General features: G+C 40.5%; 1 protein-coding gene across 1 annotated transcript in view; it reads left to right on the top strand.

The window, feature by feature from the left end:
• The window catches only part of SPINT1 (serine peptidase inhibitor, Kunitz type 1), an 87,835-nt gene extending 76,203 nt beyond the window's left edge, over positions 1–11,632 (top strand). Inside the window, exons 5-11 of the mRNA XM_042460138.1 lie at positions 95–265; positions 1,136–1,162; positions 1,483–1,608; positions 3,481–3,531; positions 5,283–5,453; positions 7,032–7,088; positions 9,358–11,632. Of these exons, the coding sequence (XP_042316072.1) occupies positions 95–265; positions 1,136–1,162; positions 1,483–1,608; positions 3,481–3,531; positions 5,283–5,453; positions 7,032–7,088; positions 9,358–9,566 (812 nt within the window). The 3' untranslated portion in view covers positions 9,567–11,632. The remainder of the gene's footprint in view (positions 1–94; positions 266–1,135; positions 1,163–1,482; positions 1,609–3,480; positions 3,532–5,282; positions 5,454–7,031; positions 7,089–9,357) is intronic.
• The last annotated feature ends 7,326 nt before the right edge of the window (positions 11,633–18,958 follow it).

Raw genomic sequence — 18,958 nt, 5'->3', positions numbered from 1 at the left:
TTGAAATATTGTTATTTTGACATTTTGAGGTTTGTGGAGTAAGCTGAGTCTAACCTGTGTCTCATCTATATAATGTCTATTTTTTAAATTCTAGATCACTGCTTGGCTCCTTATAAGGTGGGTCGATGTCGTGGTGCATTCCCGCGCTGGTACTACAATCCGGCAACCATGGAGTGTCAGAAATTCACCTTTGGGGGCTGCAAACCTAACAAGAACAATTACCTGAGAGAAGAGGAATGTAAACTTGCATGCAAGAATGTCCAAGGTAGTATGCTGTTGAGAAAAAAACATCCTGTGTTTCATTTTAGATATTCACTTGAAGAGACTCGGTCACTTGATATATGCAGCAAAATTTATAGGGGTGAAGAACAGCTCCACCAGGTGTTCATGTGATGTACTTATCCATGTTAGGTGGGAATGGTGAGAGTTGCAATTCTACACAGAGCTTAGGATGTTGCTTTTAAAAACAAACTTTTAAAAAAGCTGCATGTTAATATTTCGTAGTGCTTGTTTTTATTTACAAGAATCAGTTAGTTATGTATTCATGACATGTTACTTTTTTTAAAAAAATTAAAAGCCTTGACATTTTTTTAAAAAAATCCTCCCCTACGTTATCTTAAAATGGGAATTTTTTTGCAGTAACAAGTAAATAATACTGATTACCTCAAAAATAAAGTGACATAGCAAACTGCCCAATTACTTTTTGCAAGCAGTAATATTTATAGCATTGTTGCCTGCAAAATAGTTCTCCCTGCTCCCTTTAGTGTCCCTCTTTCTCCACTTTTCCGACACTGAAGAGGAATGCTTGAGAGCTCACTATGAGCCCCTCTGCTTCCCCTTTATTGGAGGAAGTCTACCTATCAGTCAGTAAATCCTACTGACTAATCTGGATCCCACAACAAGTGATTGCCCCCTTGAAGCTATAATTAAAGGGATGATCTTCATGCTGCTATTCCACTGGAAGTCCTGCCCCTATAGTTCTTATAGGGTAGAAATATCTGGAAATGTGTTCTATGCATGCCTGTATTTTTATTTATTTTTTCAAGATTTGTTGATTTCTTATATGAGAGCCAATGATTGCCAAAATGGATATCTCAGAGCACAGTAATCTCACAATAGTCTCCTTTCTATTCAGGTGCTGTGGAAAAACGACAAGAACCAGGTAGGAGTTTCTGCATATTTCTGTGGTTCTGTCCTCCCCCTGTTTCATTTCTTGATGACTTGTGGCTTTTTGGTAAATCTCTCTGACTGCTTCTTACTCTCTGCTTTGCAGTATTGTAAAGAGACAAATTTCTTGGCATTGAGAAGCACTTGCCTTTTCTCTGTGCTTCTTTCCTTGGGACAGTCATTAATGTACTGTCTATTGGCTACTATCCTGTCCTCCACTTCTTGAGAACATTGATCAGAAGAAAAAGCTCATCGACAAAAGATACCTTGTCTTTGCTGCGAACCAAAAGGATGAATTTATTTTTCCTCACACAGTGTGCGATGGAAACTGCCCCCCCTTCTCTTTCAAATGTAGAGATGACTGCTGTATTGACAGTTTCCTGGAATGTGATGAAACACCAGATTGCACAGATGGATCAGATGAGAAGTTCTGTGATTCATGTAAGTAGGTGAACATTTTTATTTAGAAATAGGTCTGAATTATGTTATGCATCCATAGCTTGGTGGCAGAATGTATGCTTTGTAGTAGATGGTCATCGATGATGTCATCTCCAGTAAAATGGATCACAGTTCCATTTGTTGATCCTAACAGATTGTTGCTATTGAGAGTGGACACAGTTAAGCTAGGAGGAATAATAGTAATATAGCTGCATACGTAGCCTTTAGAGCTTGGAAAAGTTATTGTGGACTAAAATTTCCCCAAATGCCCTAAGCACAATGGTTATGCCAGCTGAGGAAGTCTGGGAGCTGTATTCCAAAAAAGTAATTTTTCCAAACTCAGATCTTAAAGATAAAAAGAGATCTTGCTTCTTTGCAATGAGGCAATGATGTTTTCTCACTAATATTCTAGAATCTTCTTAGGGTCTTTACAGTTTCTCTTCTACTTCCAAACCTCACTCCTTCATCAAAGCAGCATTAATAGCACACAGATTGTGAAAGTGATTCTTGTGTTGCTGAATTTTATTTAAGACTGTGGGCCCCAAAATCCAACCACTACTATTTGGTACATATTATATGTACATAGAACTAAAAGGGGGAAAAAGGGGGGGGGGAGGAAGAAGTCCATCCCTCATTTCTCAAAGCTTTCTTCAATTCAGCAATATAACTGAGGTCAAGAAGGGGGTCATCCAGCCCCTACTATCGTAAAATAATTGGGAACTAAAAATATTTACTTGTTTGCTGCTAATCAATCAGACCTACCAGTAGATCCCTATCCATCCTCTGTCCAAGGCTGTTACAGAAGATTAGGTATCCTTTTTTGCTAGAACTATTTCCCCACCTGCCCAATGAATCCAACTAAGACTTTTAAAAATACAATGCATCAACTTGTCTTTCATTGTCAATTATTATTTTAATTGATCCATATAGGTGTCACAGTCAACTCTGTAAGGCCTAGTATTGGTTCATGCATGCAAATCAAACACTTTCCCCCCTTCTCTTCGCATGATACCTCCCATTTCTTACTCTAGGATCTCTTATGGATAAATATCAGTGTAAACTGGATAACATGCCAATGCAGCCAGAATCACCAGTTTCTTTCCATTTTTATCCATGGAATCCTTGGTGATCATTGCTGGCTGTATTTGGTACTGTATATTGTCTGGCTTATGCAGATATTCTTGTGCATGACATTGTATTTGGATAGTATGGGAATTGGGATTTACTAAGGGAGGCTGTAACCAGAGGCATCCTGTTGGCCACTGTAGGAACACAATGCTGGACTAGATAGGCCTTTGCTCTTATCCAGCAGGGCTCATCATATATTCTTATGTAAATATATGAACTTTTTGGATATCAGTAGGAAGATTTCTATCAGTGGGTTTCAGTAACCTGCAGTTTCTTGCAACTGACAAAACCAGGAAAAGTTACTGTGCAAAACAGCAAAAACTGACACATAGAATGTGGTGCAAAATGACATGGAATATCCACATTTGCTCAGTTCTGCATAATTCATTTGCAACTCAGAATCCTATTTTACTTGCACAGATGTTGGATTAACTGCATGATGACATTACCATTTGTTTTAAGTATGACATATACATAGTTGTGCCTATAGTCATCTGATATTCTTATGAGCAGAAACAGGCAAGGAAGTGGGTGGGGAAGGTAAAAGTAAGGAGCTAACAAAACGACAGTCAGGATCAGAAATCATCTGGAGAAGAGTTTGCTGCATAGCAGGTGGTTGGACTTGATGGCCCTCAATAATTCTACAATTCTCTTCTGTGATTCTATGATTCTGTTAGCTAGTCAGCCCACTACCATAAAACTTTGCATTCACAACCAAAAAAGCCAACCCTCCCTTGTTTCTTGCAGATGTTCAAGGATTCAATAAATTACGCAGGATCAATGTTACTGTCAGCCAAGGTACGTCTCTCATTAATGTTTATTAAGAGGTAATATTTGAGACAAAATTACTAATGGCCGCTTGTTTGTTTGTTTTTTAAATCTACTTTTACATCTCCTCAAATATACAACAAAGGCTGAAGAAAATAACTGAAATCCAGTTTCAGTTTTGTTTGAATGAGGTCCTGCTGCTCAGATTAGACATGAACATACATCAGCACAGAAGGCCTCTTGGAAACAATCATTAGCATGAATGCTAAGTTATGAACATGTACCATTTTGATCAATAAGAGGGGCTGAGCAGACTAGTCAAATATTTAGTCAATTCTCTAGCCAAATAAGTCTGATTTTTGTTTTTAAAACATGACTTTATTTGAACAATAAAAGCTATTTTCCTGGCCAATGAATTTGATCATAGAATCATAGAACCATCGAGTTGGAAGAGATCACAAGGGTCATTCAGTCCAACCCCTGCCATGTAGGAACTCACAATCAAAGCATCCCTGACAGATGGCCATCCAGCCTCTGTTTAAAGACCTCCAAAGAAGGAAACTTCTGGTGTTGATGTTCATTACAAAAACTACCAATAACCCTGCAACATCTTTATTATCAATGTATTTATAATTAAAGGATCTAAGAAGAGACAAGGGACAGGTTTGCCAGAACAAAGGGATTACAGACACTATTATTTGTAGAACAAGGAAAAAAGAAGAATAAAGCATTTAAAATAGAGCAAGGCTCTTTATAGCATTAACCTCAGTAAATCCATAGAGCTTAATCATTCTGGAAATTGTCACAAAAGCAAATTAACTGTCAGGGTTCTGCATATTTTAGCTGCCACTGTTACCCAATCCGAAATTTGTAGTCACCTGGCCTGTCCCTTGAGAGGTAGGGTTTCGCCACTTCAGGACCTTTTGTGAAGTCAGTTCCTCTTCTGAGCCCAAAGCCTGGAGATAGGAAGGATTTAGAAATGTATCTTCTATTGTACATGTGCTAAGTGAATTGATTGATCCCCATCTCCTACAGCAAGCTCAAGAGGAGGCTAGGGCTTTTTATTTGTTATATTGTGTTGGAGACAATTTAGAAATTGTCTCCAACAAACCCTGACCAGATCTGACTTCTCCAGGAATGGGCGCAGTTGGTGCACTAATTTTAACTGTGAAATAGCACTCTTCATCCCTAGCTAAACCTGGAGCTGAATCCAGGAGTACCCTCAAATTGCAAACCTGTGTTTTCAGGGAGAGTGTAAAACCATCCAACACAGGCTGAATCCTTATTCTCAGTTCTATCTTTTGACTGACCAGAAGTGCCTCTGCCTTGTCTGGATTAAGCTTCAATTTGTTTGCCCTCATCCAGTCCATCACAGCTACCACGCACCGGTTTAGCACAAGAACATCTTCCTTGGAATTAGGCAGAAAGGAGTAATGGAGCTGGGTATCATAATCATACTGTTGATATTTTATTCCAAAACTTTCATGTAGATGTTAAATAGCATGCTGAACCCTGCTCTTTTTTGGCTTTTACTATGGAATATGAATCTTTATTAATCTTTGCTTAATAAAAAATACTTTTTTAAAAAAGCAGTGAAACAAATAAAGCTAAGTACAAGCAGCTGTTTAAAAATGAATTGTTGAAAACAGCTGTGCAAAATAGATAGCAGCCCATTTCTTGGGCTTCATGAAATTTTTGATTGTAACTTCATGAAGTATTTGATTGTGGTCAGACAGGTAATATTAACTGGAATTTTCACTCTATGTAACCCCTTTTGGCAGCTCACTGTGTGGATATGCCAGATACGGGACTATGTGAAGACAGTATACCTCGCTGGTATTACAACCCATTTACTGAAAAATGTGATCGTTTCACCTATGGAGGCTGTGATGGCAACAAGAATAACTTTGAACATGAAGAGGCATGCATGAAATCCTGTACAGGTGTCACAAGTATGTAAAACAATTTTAAGTAGGGAATATGACATGGTAGCTTCTCTTCCTGAATGTAATGTCAAATATAATTCATAATCACCTGGCAAATGAGAAATGTATATATTCACCAGCATGAGAGGCCTTAAAATTGCCTAAAGATAGCTTAATGGGACCTTACTTCAGTACAGATATATTTCATCTATTATGTCTCAGGGTATTAGGCCAGTTTAGGGCACACAAGGCAGACCATATGGATTACATATAACTTTCTGTTCCAATGGAGGAAAATAGAGACTGTTCTTCTGCCTGAGAAAGTTGCCTCACTCTTCTGAATGGAAGCACAGCCCTGGAATTAATAGACGATAGCTTGCTTCCAAATTTCTCTATCGTCTCTGTGTTGTTTCTGTTAAAAGAGAGAATGATGAGCTGACTCAGGCTAGTATTTCAGTTTTTAAATCTAATACAAAGTTAGACCAGTGGTCCATCTAGCTGAATCCCAGTGACTGATGGCTAAAAGCAAGTTCGGAATTAGGGTCCCCAGAAGATCTCCTTCCCAGCAATCCAGCTTGAATGTTCAGATGACTTTGAAGGGTGACTTGTTGGTGTTGTTAACTCCCTTCAAGTTGATCCTGACTCTTGGTGACCCTGTGAATGAACACCTCCAAGACTCCCTATCATGTTTTCCTGGAAATCTCCCTGGAAGCCAAGATGATCAAATTGAGGCTGTCGTACTTTGTCCACATCACGAAAAGGTGCAACTCATTAGAAAAGACAATCTTGCTTGAAAAGGTGGAGGGAAACAGAAAGAGTGGAAGACTGCATACTAGAAGGATAACATTCTTTGTGGGGGGGAAAGGAATAAATAGGAAATAAAGCCAAGCTAGGACTTGTGCTCTGACATGCTAACTTTCTAGACATGAGGAACTGAACAATTCGTTGATCTGATTTAACCATCTATGTGCTGAATTGGTACAACTCCAGGATGATAGTATGTGTGCTTTGTCTGAGCTGGTGCATTGTACCACTAACTTCAATAGTTCTCAAGAACTGATATTTAACATAGACACGAAACACACTGCAGAAATAATCCAGTTCGAGACCACTTTAACTGCCCTGGCTCAGTGCTAGGGAATCCTGGGACTTGTAGTTTGTTGTGGCACAAGAGCTCTCTGACAGAGAAGGCTAAATGTTTCAGTTCCCAGAATTCCGTAGCATTGAACCAGGGCAGTTAAAGCAGTCTCAAACTGAATTATTTCTGCAGTGTGTTTTGGACCATATTTTATCTCAGCATTGTTTGGGATATTTAAATGTTATTGTATGAGTATGTCTTTATATTCTGTAGAGAACTGTGTGTTGCATCAGGATATGCTCTGACCACCACTTTCTTGAGTCAATTTATTACCAAATTAATTTAAATTCTTTGGTAATCTGTTTAAGAGGTGAGTGAGTAGCTGCAATGGTATAGTTGACTGTATTGTTGGAGTAAAAATATGATATGGGAAATTTTGAGGGCATGCTATATTGAAATGTCTCTTTGAGGAATCTTTCCACTTCAGCCTGTACTAATACATGATTATGTCATTCTTTTTCTTGCAGAAGCTGATGTGATAGGCCAGAGGTGGAGAGGATATGAATATCAGCGATCAGGTTTAAGTATGTAACTTAAACCCATTCTGGTTGTCCCCTTCAATCTTCTCTTTTCCCTATTTTCTTTTCCCTTCTGAGCTTTCTACTTCTAAGCTTCCCTGCTTTTTAGGGAAAAAAGGATTTGAGTTTGTAGAAGGTGATCCTGGTATTCCTGCCTAAATCGAATGAAACACTTCTGTTCTTAACAAAATATGAACAGTGAAGCAGAGTTGAATGATTTCTATTGCTATATTTCCCCCCTCAAATAATGCTTAATATTTAGCAATGCATTGGTCACATAAAATTATTACCATAGTTATATTATATTATGAATATAATATAAATCAAAGGGAGCAATAATTCCAATCAAATCTGAAATCAAAGCTGTAATTTTTTTTAGATGACTGTTCTCAAAAATACATACCCTAAGGCTGCATCTGCACTGCAGAAATAATCTAATTTGACACCACTTTAACTGCCATGGCTCAAGGCTATGGAATTATAGGTAGTTTAATCTATTGTGGCATCAGAGCTCCCTGACAGAAAAGGCTAAATATATCACAAAACTACAAATCCCAGAATTCCGCAGCATTGAGTCATGGCAGTTAAAGGGGTGTCAAACTGCATTATTTCTGCAGTGTGAATGCAGACTAAGAGTGCAAATCTACACAGAGATAAGCTCCATTGAATTCAGTGGGACCTGTGTCTCTGTGTGTGTGTGACACAGGATTTTCTTAAACATATGATTTTCTTAAGCAAGAAATAGTCTGAGGCTCTTTTGCCATTTCCTTCTTCTGAAATATATGCTACAGCACCTGGTGTTCCTTGGCTGTGTCCATCAAAGTACTAACCAAGGCTGACCCTGCTTAGCCTTCAAACTCAGATGGGATCTGGTACTTTTAGGGTGTTTAGGCTTTCAGTGAGACTTTCTCTGAAATAAATGTGCGTGGTGTAATTATGCCCCATTCAACTCAGTGGGGCTTGTTTATGATTATAGGTATAAGTCTGAGATGTATAGGTTGGAGGTTTATATACCACGTGGAATTAATCTGGCTTTATTTTTCATTCTTTTGAGTAAAAGAAAAATATCATAATTGAGAGTAGGACAGTGGGAGATTTACTGGAAACGTTTAACTTTGGTGGGGTACAGACCGCTGCTTTGCGGCGGTCTGCCGCCGGCGCCAGCTAGTCCGTGGCGGAGCCGGAGCCTCCATACGGCGCGGCTCCCCTGCGGACTAAAAAAGAAGCTCCAAAATGGAGCTTCTTTTTCCGTCGCGTTTGCGACGTAGCGAGGCGCCAGGGGCGCACTCGCTACGTCACAAGCGACGCGATGCATACGGACGCTCAGCGATGCGATGCGTACAGACGCTCAGCGTCCGATACGCAAAGATGGCGCCGGCCATGTAGAAGGGCTGGCGCCATCTTGTACGGATGGAGTCCGTACTAGGCCCAGGGGCGTCTATAAGAGACGCCCCTTTTTTAAAATGGGACATCCTCCGGACGTCCCAAAGGGCAATATAGAAAGCCCCTTTGTCTACAATAAGGGCCTGAACAGACAGGCCAAAATAAAGCTGCTTCGGGTCACTTTGGAGGTATACTATTTAAATGATGCATGTGCCCTAAGAGGATGGAAGCCACAACAAAGCCACACCCCAGTCCTAAGGACTGGAGCGCAGCTTCTGTCCTCTTAAGATGTATGTGTCATTTAAACAGTATACCTCCAAAGTGACCCGAAGCAGCTTTATTTTGGCCTATCTGGCAGAAATCAGGTTTAATTCTCTTTCTGGATTCACACATTTTAGGATAAATTGTACTTCAGCTTATCATCCAAACATAAAACTGTGATTACTTAATTATAATTGGTTGAAAGCTTTATCATGTGTGTTCTGAAGTTGGCTTGTTTTATATAACCAGTGTTAATAATAATAATAATTTGCTGGATTTGTCTGTTTGCCTTCTGGATTTGGAAACAATAGGCCAAAGCTTTGAAAGCCAGAGCTTCTGAACTCCTTCTCATAGGCAGGGAGTGGAGCGGGGGGGGGGGGGGGGGGGACAAATGATCCTGGGTGGAGGGGCACATGTGACAACCTAACACTTTTGGTTCAATCAATCAATAAATACTGCCACTATGATCAAGCTGATGTATTCTAAGCTAATGTTACAACCAGGTTTGCCTCAAATCTTATGCTGCTGCTGACTTTGGTGTAAATACATTCTTTTGATAGCATTCCTTTGTTTTTTGCTTCCTGAGACTGCTGGCTTGCCTTAAATGGTGATTCCTTTCCATCTCTCACAGGCTCTTTTGAAGTTGCCATTGCAGTGCTCCTTGGAGTGTGCATTATGATAGTATTGGCAATTCTTGGCTACTTTGGCCTGAAGAATAGAAAAACATACCGTCGCCGACGCCAGCCAGCTACTGCAGCCAACTCCACACTCTCTTCAGTTCTTTCCACTACAGAGGATACAGAGCATCTGGTTTACAACAGCACCACAAAACCAATTTGATTCTGAAGAGCTACCCTCCACAACTGAGAGGGGGGACAATTTTTTTTTTTTTTAAGTTTGGTAATACTTTTGAAGAAGAGGCCTACAGCTGAAGGATTCCCCCATCCCTTTGTTTTCCCTTCTCTTAGACTATCAAATTCTACCCATCTCACAAGCCTTTCCAGTTGTCTTGAATGCGTGACAGCTGCTAAGGAAGAGGAATAACAAGATTATAGTCTCCTCACCTCTCCTGTTGTGAACATACATTGATGACTCCGTGTTGGTATTTTTCTTAGTTCTTCAATGGGAGGGAAAATTATTTTCAATATAAAGACTTGCTGTAGCTGTTGAAGGAGCCATGGTTTGATTTGGTATGGATTTTCCATTGTCCCACAAATATAATGAAGTCTACGTTTCTTTTGGGGGGAGGGGGAGTCATAAAACTGTTGATTATTCCCTCCCCCAAAATCAAAGTGATCTTAAATCCAAGGGTCTAAGTACTTGAAGTAAGTGGTGCTTCTTGAGTTCCAGATCCAGTAGCTTTATCCATGTGAGCTTATACATGGTAGTCAAATGTTTGATTGGCCACTGAGGTGAGACTGTCCTAAGTTTTCTAGAGCCTATAGTAGGTACACCCATGTACCTTTACAAATGGGGAGTGCACCTTGAATACCCAGCTTCTGGGTATAGACACCACAGTGGAATACATATATTATGGTCATTGGATTTAAGTATAGTTTTCACCCATGAAACATTTCCCCAAATGAAAAGTCTGGATCTACATTTGTTCTCTTCTTAACTGCTCTATCCTCCCTTCTGTTTCTACCTCCAAAATTGTGATTTCTGCTTTTAATGTTAAACTGAGTAGTTCAGTAGCCTGTGTGTTTTGAGTGATGCACTTGTGTATGTATTTATTTTTTAGAACCAAAATGTGACTGTAAAAATAATGTTCTGGTATTCTCAGATTTTCTCTTGAATACACAGTGAATCATGTGGAATAGCACATTCCTCCTTGCCCTCAACTTTGTTAAATTCAAAGCATTCCTTTACTAAAGTAGTGCCATATATGGATTCTTCTTCATAGCCAGTTTTCAAAATAATTTCACAAGAAAGGAGAATCTGAGAAGCATGAGACTGTTTCTTGGGAACATTATAAGGGAAGTAGAAGCTAAGCACAAAATTAGCAGGGATGAATTGAAGGAAGAAGATTATGTTCCAGCTTTTCCATTCTGACCAATCCTAGATATCAATGCAAAGAATGTGTAAAGCTGTGCCTGTTAATACTTTGAGTATCTTGACACTGCTGATCGCAAGCCAAGCCAGAGTCCTCTTGTCTATCATTCAATATAATGGATTTTAAAAATCTTTCTCCCTGCCCCCAATCCCCTGTCTGATAGAATCTTCTGTCTAATTGTTATCTGGAGCAGGGGCCACTAGGGTACTACTTCCATTGCTCTCAGAGTGGCAGTTGTATGAATAGACTTGCTCTTAAATTATTTGTAATTAATTCTCACTTTCATGCTCCCGAGAAGCTAGTAGCTCTGTCAAAGGATGCTTTGGAAACTGGACCAAATACCAATTGCGTTTGGAGAAACAAGTAGAAGGCTATCTGCTGAAGTCAGTTCAATGTATAGCTCTTCTACTTCTTTGGAAATGCCCTCCATTATGAAGGTGAGGGAAAGAGCAGAAAATATTTCTGTATTTCCACCTTTTGGGGTGATGATGGCATGTGATTTTGTTTTGTGTATGTGTATATAAGGACTTTTTACTTGTGTACAAACCACTGCTGGCTGAGGTCAACAGCTGTTTGCCAGGACCAGATATATAAAGTGTGGAACTGTCTAAATATGCTCAGTGAAAGTGCAGAATGGAGTGGGGAAGGTAATGATATGATTTGCAAATGTGCCTTTAAAGGAGGAGACAAAATGGGCTCACTTATTGTGCCTTGTAGTGGGCAGATTAATTCATGTAAAAACCCTGCACTGCTCTCCGAGCCCTCAAATCTGTGTTCTCTCCCTCAGTAAATAATAATTTTAATAAAATACTTTCTTTGTATTTAACTTCCTTGAAAAATTGGTTCTTTTTTTCTAATCCATGATTCCCCTCAGCAGCTTTAAAAATAGTCAGATGGTTGTTGGGCAAATGCCTCAGGGGAAAGGAAGAGGCAATGAAGACCTTTCATAACAGAGGTGACTTCACTAGCCACCCAGCAGTACAAATGGTGGAGTCAGCATGTGATATTCTACTAGGTAGCAATTAGGCTAGAGAGATACTGGTTGGAGATACATCCTCTGTATTAGGACCCAGTCCTGAGCAAGAGAAGGGTGTAGCCCGAAACTAGGTCTTCTGCTAGTCAGACTAGTTTGGAACAATGGGAAAAAAAACCAACTAAATTTTCACTTGAACAAATAATTAGGAACACAGGAAACTGAACTATACTGTACTGAGTCAAACCATTGGTCCATCTCACCCAGGATTATCAACTCAGACTGTCCAAAATGTCTCTAGTGGATCAGGCAAGATTTTTTTCCTAGTTGTACCTGGATAATCCTGATGATCTACCATCCAGGTATTAAGCAGGCCCTTCTAAAATCAGATGAGAGTAGGCAGATATGGTGGTAATAATTCTCCTTATAATCTAGGGCTAATAAGGATGAATAGAGTTTGTATTGTATTTTAATAGCAATGTACTTGAGTAAAAGCAGTGTAATACACAACATTTGACTTAGAATCATAGAATTGTAGAGTTGGAAGAGACCACAAGGGCCATCCAGTCCAACCCCCTGCCATGCAGGAACTCTCAATCAAAGCATCCCTGACAGATGGCCATCCAGCCTCTGTTTAAAGACCTCCAAGGAAGGAGACTCTACCACTCGCCAAGGGAGTGTGTTCCACTGTCTATCAGCCCTTACTGTCAGGAAGTTCCTCCTAATGTTGAGGTGAAATCTCTTTTCCTGGAGCTTGCATCCATTGTTCCGGGTCCTGTCCTCTGGAGCAGCAGAAAACAAGCTGGCTCCCTCCTCAATATGACATCCCTTCAAATATTTAAACAGGGCTATCACATCACCTCTTAACTTCTCTTCTCCAGGCTAAACATCCCCAGCTCCCTAAGTCGTTCCTCATAGGGCATGGTTTCCAGACCCTTCACAATTTTAATCACCCTCCTCTGGACATGCTCTAGTTTCTCCACATCCTTTTTGAATTGTGGTGCCCAGAACTGGATACAGTATACTAGGTGTGGCCTGACCAAAGCAGTCCCATATTACTTCCCTTAATCTAGACACTATACTTCTATAGATGCAGCCTAAAATTGCATTGGCCTTTTAAGCTGCGGCATCATACTGTTGACTCATGTTCAGCTTGTGGTCTACTTGGACACCTAGATCCCTTTCACATGTAGTCTCCTTAAGCCTATATCTATGCATTACATTTTTGTGCCCTAAGTGCAGTACCTTACATTTTTCTGTGTTGAATATCATTTTGTTAGCTTTGGCCCAGGAATCATATAACCCTCCAGGTGTTGGAATGCAGGTTCTATCAGCCTTAGCCAACAGCCAGTACTGAGACATACTGGGAGTTGCAGTCCAAAAACTGGAGGCCTGCATGATTCCCAACCCTACTTGAAGAAAATGCAGTCCTAATAATAGACAAGACCAGTTATTTCTATAATAGCGTGGGCAGTTTATCTTCAGAGGGAAAAAAGGTATCAACAGGTATTAATATCCTTCTAAGATCAAGTGCTTGTTGTATGTATCCCTGGGGAAATTATCATTACAGATGGTGAGGATTCAGAAGTGGTACTTACAAGCAGGGCCTGCATGACACTTGTAGTGTGGACACACTGTTCAGAAAGTTAGGGTGCCCCTCCAAAAAAACCAGTGAAAGCTATTCCACCCCCACCCCTTTCAGTTCAGGTGTGGATCTTTAAAATAAGTCCCACTTTTCTCTCTAATCTTCCTTTGACAGATTATAATATTAGGTTTATAAACAGGAAGGAATGAGAGCATACTACTATCTCTAAAGCTACTAGGAACTGGAAAAGCAAGAGAGCTGCAAAATGTCTTAAGGCCTGCATAGGTTTAGTGCCTCTGAAATTCATTTTCTGGAGGTGAGGGTTGGATATCTATTGGCCATTTACTACACTGTAAGTCATTTTTTAGACCAGGGCCTATGGTGATAGGATATGTTAGCAAAATGGTTCCCCAAACTTCCTCCCTCCTGCAGCATTACGTACATTACATCTCATATGAAGTTTAACCAGAACTTTGTCATGCATCTGATGAAATGGATGATATCCACAACAACATATGTCCTAATAAATTATTAACAAATTTGATTTGTATTTAAGATGCCTCAGGATTCTTAATTGTTTTTGCTGCAACAGACTGTAACAGAGGCCCAGCCATTTGAAAATGTTCACATGTTTCCTTGTTACTGGGGTTTTTTTAATCCAAAAAAGTGCATTGCACATGCATACCTCCAAGTAGAGGGAAGAATGAGAACATGCTGTTAAAGCATCAAAATGCTTATTGGTGGGCCAGACTGCAGTCTGAAAAACACACAAAGACAAGACTTTGTGCATGTGTTGTGCCTTCAAGTTGTTTCTGACTTATGATGACCCTATCACAGGGTTTTCTTGGCATGTTTCTTCAGAGGGGGTTTGCCATTGCCATCTCTGAGGCTGAGAGAATGTGACTTGCCCAAGGTTGTCCAGTGGGTTTCCATGGCTGAACAGGGTTTTGAAGCCTGTTCACCAGAGTTATATGATAGGCTCAAACCACTACACCATACTGGCTGATTTTCACTTCTTCTGATTAGACATGCAATAGACTACTCTGGGGCTATGGAAAAGAACATAAAACCAAGAAGCAAAGTGCTGCTGAGCATATGCAAAGGGAACTAATTAAGAAGGGAGAAGAGGGGAGGGAAGGTGAAAAAGTTAAGTATATAAGCAGTGGTGTCACTGCCTGGAGTGTCACCTGTGTGGGGAGTAGGGCTTCCAGGCAAGGCATCTGGGGACAGGGCCAAAAGAGTGCTGCCTACCTCACTTCCACACACCGCTCTATTAGTAAGTAGAACACCGTGGGGCTGGGCATGCTCCATCTCTGTCACATGCCATTCTACGTGTAGAGTGTTGTGTGGCAGGGAGGAAGCGTGCCCAGCCACCACCACCCACATCCCATTCTACTCACAAGTAGAGCAGTACGCAGCAGGGGAGGGGGCTTGGGCATACTCCCTCATTGTTGCACACTGCACCAAGATGACGGCAGCAAGGTGGGGGGCCCTTGGTTCCTTTGGTGCCCCTGCTTCGTTTTCCTCATGATACTGTTCTCATGAAGAGAACGAGGTGACAGCAGGGGGGGCGACCAAGTGTTATCCCTCTTCTGGAGCGACACCCAGTGCACTGTGCACCCCCCACACTCTGCTAGTGGTACTAAAGGGAAAGAACTGAGCAAGGAAAGATCTAAGAAACACTCATGTGTGATACATATATTCCTTCCAGCTCTTCCTGTTTGCCAGGTACACCCTTGGTTAATCCTCTGCTGTCCCACTTTCTTTGCTGCTTTTAAAATGTCCTGGTTTCTCTCTCCTCATCCCACTTTCCCCTTCATCCTTGGCTTATTTCAGATGCCAAAAAATGAGTACAAAGGCCAGGAGTAATTTTCCCTTAATTAACTCAGCAAGAGAGAGAGAGGAGAGAAAGGGGCTCAGTTTTGCCCTTTTTTAACTCAGTATATACATCCCAGGATTTCGCTGATTGAAATAATAGTTTTGTGTGTTCTTCCTCTTTATTAATTTCTATCCTCTTGTTGCCTGGCCACATCTTTTGTCCTCATTTTGATGTTACTCAGCCACATATGCCCCAGTTTTAATCTGTGAAATATTGGAGGGTATGAGTGTAACAGCAGCAAGCCAAATTTGTTGTTCAATGGGTAGAACCAAGTCAAATGCAAATCATCATCCCACTTGTGTTCTGAATTGGTACACTTTATAAATGACAGCACATACAGATCTCTGTCTGTCTACCAAAATCAGCCAAATGCAATTCTTTCTCTAATTCATTCATCGGACATGCTCCTCCCATAGTACTTTGCATGGCAGGTTGCTTGTTTGTTTGATTTCCCCCCCCAAACAATGAAAGCTCTGTGTGTATGGTTTTTTTTGGTTCAATTAATCAGGGGTAGGCAACCTTTTTGAGCCGGGGGCCGGGTTGGTGTCCCCCAGACCACGGGGGGCGGGGGGGGGGAAGCCAAAAATAATAATGAAATAATGAAATAATATAGGACAACATTTTCAAATGTAGGACATGTTTTTTTTAAAATGGAGGACAATGCGAAAAAATTTGATGATTTTTAAAAAATGTTAATATAAATGCATGTTTCTTAGGCTGATCAAATGGGGACATTTGGGCATTATTCCTAGACAGATGGCAGAAATGTACGTCCCTTCGGGCCAATCCCCCCTCCCCCCATCCAAACAGCAAATTTGGGCATTGAACATGGCTTTACTCTAACATGGCCTCTTGCATATTTCAGAGGCTTATGGCATAACCAAACTATTTTGGGTTTCACACTGACATGGGTTCACATGGCTATGCGTATTGAACATGTCAAGGTGGTTTCACAGTTCTTGCACCAAGTGTACTTCTCAGAAGTGTGTACTGGTCAAGGGACTGTGGTTTTTCTTCACTGCGCATGAGTTTGTAAAAATCACAGCAATTTACATCGGCCGTGCCTCTGAAGCTGGCCCATATCATATCACCATCACCATCATCATCACATCATCATTGTTAAAACAAAGCAGACATGTAAAAATGGAATGGAAATCCTCCCCTGCTCCTCTCTTCTTCTTCTTCCTCCTCCTCCTCCTGTCCTTTCCTTCCTCCCTCATCCTCCTCCCTCCTCCTCCTTCCTCCTTCCCCTCCTCCTCTGTGCGCCTGCGCTGGAGGCCAATGGCCCGCGCGCCTGTGTTAGAGGCCCCGTGTGTTTCCGCGACAGGCCAAAGGCCCCGTGGAGCCTTTGGGTGGTGGCAGTCGGTGGCAGGACCGAGCTGGGGCCAGTCCCAACGGCTCGGTGGCCACATGGCCCACGGGCCATAGGTTGCCAACCCCGAATTAAATGCTCTTCTCTTTCTTTTAAAAAAACATGGGCTAGTGCTGAGAAAACTAAAAGACTGTTACAAGGTGACTGGAGTAGGGGAGAGGGGAAGAGAGAGAAACGGGCAAAGGGTGGGTCAGGTACAACTTAAACTTCTATGGGAGGATACATTGCTTTTGGATGAAGAGTTTTGCTGTACTCGTTATTTATTTATTTTATTTTTATTAAAATGGTTATATCTCTCCGGGGCAATAGCTCCTTGAGAACTAAGAAAGGAAGAGGATTCACGGTATTAACTCATGTATAAGTCTGAAATCTTAGTAAAAAAATTGAACCAAAAAATCTGAGTCAACTTATCCACGGGTCAGTGTAAGTACTGTATTTAACCTCTTCTTAAAAATGAAGGCACCACCTTCCTTGGAAGGCAAGAGTATAATCTGTTTGGAAGCACTAATACACACACACACAGCACACACTATTTGTATGTTCTCTGCCATTGTTTCCTGTTGCTTCATCCTTTAGATCCTTGTTACATGCTCCTAAACTTTACTGTCAATTTATCCTGGGTCTTATCAAAATCCATAATTTTGGCCCCCAAACCTGACTTCATCTTATACAGTGAGTTTGACTTACAGTCGAGTCTATACTGTAAGTTAATTGGCTTGCAAGTCCTCATAATTTCAGGGCCTGGCAGGGAGAAATGCATAAATGTTTTTTTTCTGCAGACAGAGGGCAGTATTGCACAACTTAAGCAGGAAAACCTAGGCAAGAGTAAGTTTCTAAAATTTTTATGTACTAAATAAATAAAAGCAATTTTTTTGAAATCTACCACAGTAGAGTAAAAGGGGTGTACCATCATATCAAAATGGGAGAAGCTGGTTCTATTGCCACTTCACCACATAGAGTAGTGTGTCATTTGGGCCGATACCATTGCTTATGAGATTGAGGTGATGCTTAAGATGGGAACCATCATACCTTCGGAGAGTCTTGGGCTTCACCTATAGTATTAGTAAAAAAGGCTGATCAAACCATTCGATTCTGTGTAGATTATAGACGACTTAACAAGATAACACAGACGAACGCTTACTCTATGCCCAGGTTGAGAATTTAATTGAAAAGATGGGCAGGGCCCAGTAATGAGTAACCTTAGATTTGATCAGAGGTTATTGGCAGGTACCCATGAGTCCAAAAGATCAGTCAAAAATGGCCTGTATTACACATGTGGGTTTGTTGAGTTTACTCTATTACCTTTGGTTTGAAGAATGCTACATCTACTTTCCAACATTAGTGGATAAGATACTGGCTGGTTTAAAACATTACGTAGTGGCTTATATTGATGACACGGTGTGTTTAGTAATTCTTGGGAGGATCATATTCAATACCTATCAGAAGAGAGACATAAGAAGAGTGGGTAACTGTTTAAAAGTTCTAAATGTCATGTTGGGAAAAGAGAAAGCCGGTACCTAGGATATGTGTGGTAGGAAGTGGAAACATCAAGCTGAAACTTCAAAGTTGAAGCTATAATAACTGGCTGATTCCGACTTCAAAGAAGGGTGTCAGATCATTTTTTGGATTGACAGGTTATTATAGGAAGTTTATTCCTAACTTCAGTATCATTCAAGTCCTTTGAACCAGAAGGAGAAACCTGTTAAAATCCAATGGTCAGAAAGTGTAATAATGCCTTAATTAATGGAAATGATTGATAACTACGGCGTCCATATTGGTGGCTCAGATTATTCAAAACCATTTGTGTAGTAACCACAGATGCCTCCAAGGTAGGAATAGGGGCAGTACTAAGTCAAGAAGATAAAGATGGTCAGTTACATTGTGTTTTATTTCTAAGTAAAAAGTTGTACACAGGGAGAAGCATTTGACCACTATTGAGAAACAATGTATGGCCATAGTACTGAACAATATAATAAATAATAATAAATAATAATAATAATAATAATAATAATAATAATAATGATGATTTATTCTAGCCCGCCCAATCACAAAGAACGGGCAATTACAACAATAAAATACATCGATTACAATAGAGTTAAAAAATCAAACCCTAGACCTACCCCCATTCCCAGTACTAAAACAGAATTAAACAGTAATGTATAAAAACATTAAAAACATTAAACAACCAAAAAATAGGCAGAAACATAGGCCTGTTACAGACTGCCAAAATAAAGCTGCGTTCGGGTCTCTTTGGAGGTATGCTGTTTAAATGATGCATGCAACCCTAAAAAAATCCGGAAGCTGCACCAAAGCTGCACTCCGGGCTTAGAAATGGAGTGTGGCTTTGGGGCGACCGCCCAACTCTTAGGA

This window comes from Sceloporus undulatus, chromosome 1 (assembly GCF_019175285.1).
Source record: "Sceloporus undulatus isolate JIND9_A2432 ecotype Alabama chromosome 1, SceUnd_v1.1, whole genome shotgun sequence".
In the NCBI taxonomy this organism is placed as follows: domain Eukaryota; kingdom Metazoa; phylum Chordata; class Lepidosauria; order Squamata; family Phrynosomatidae; genus Sceloporus; species Sceloporus undulatus.
This window is presented reverse-complemented; position numbering and strand designations above follow the sequence as displayed.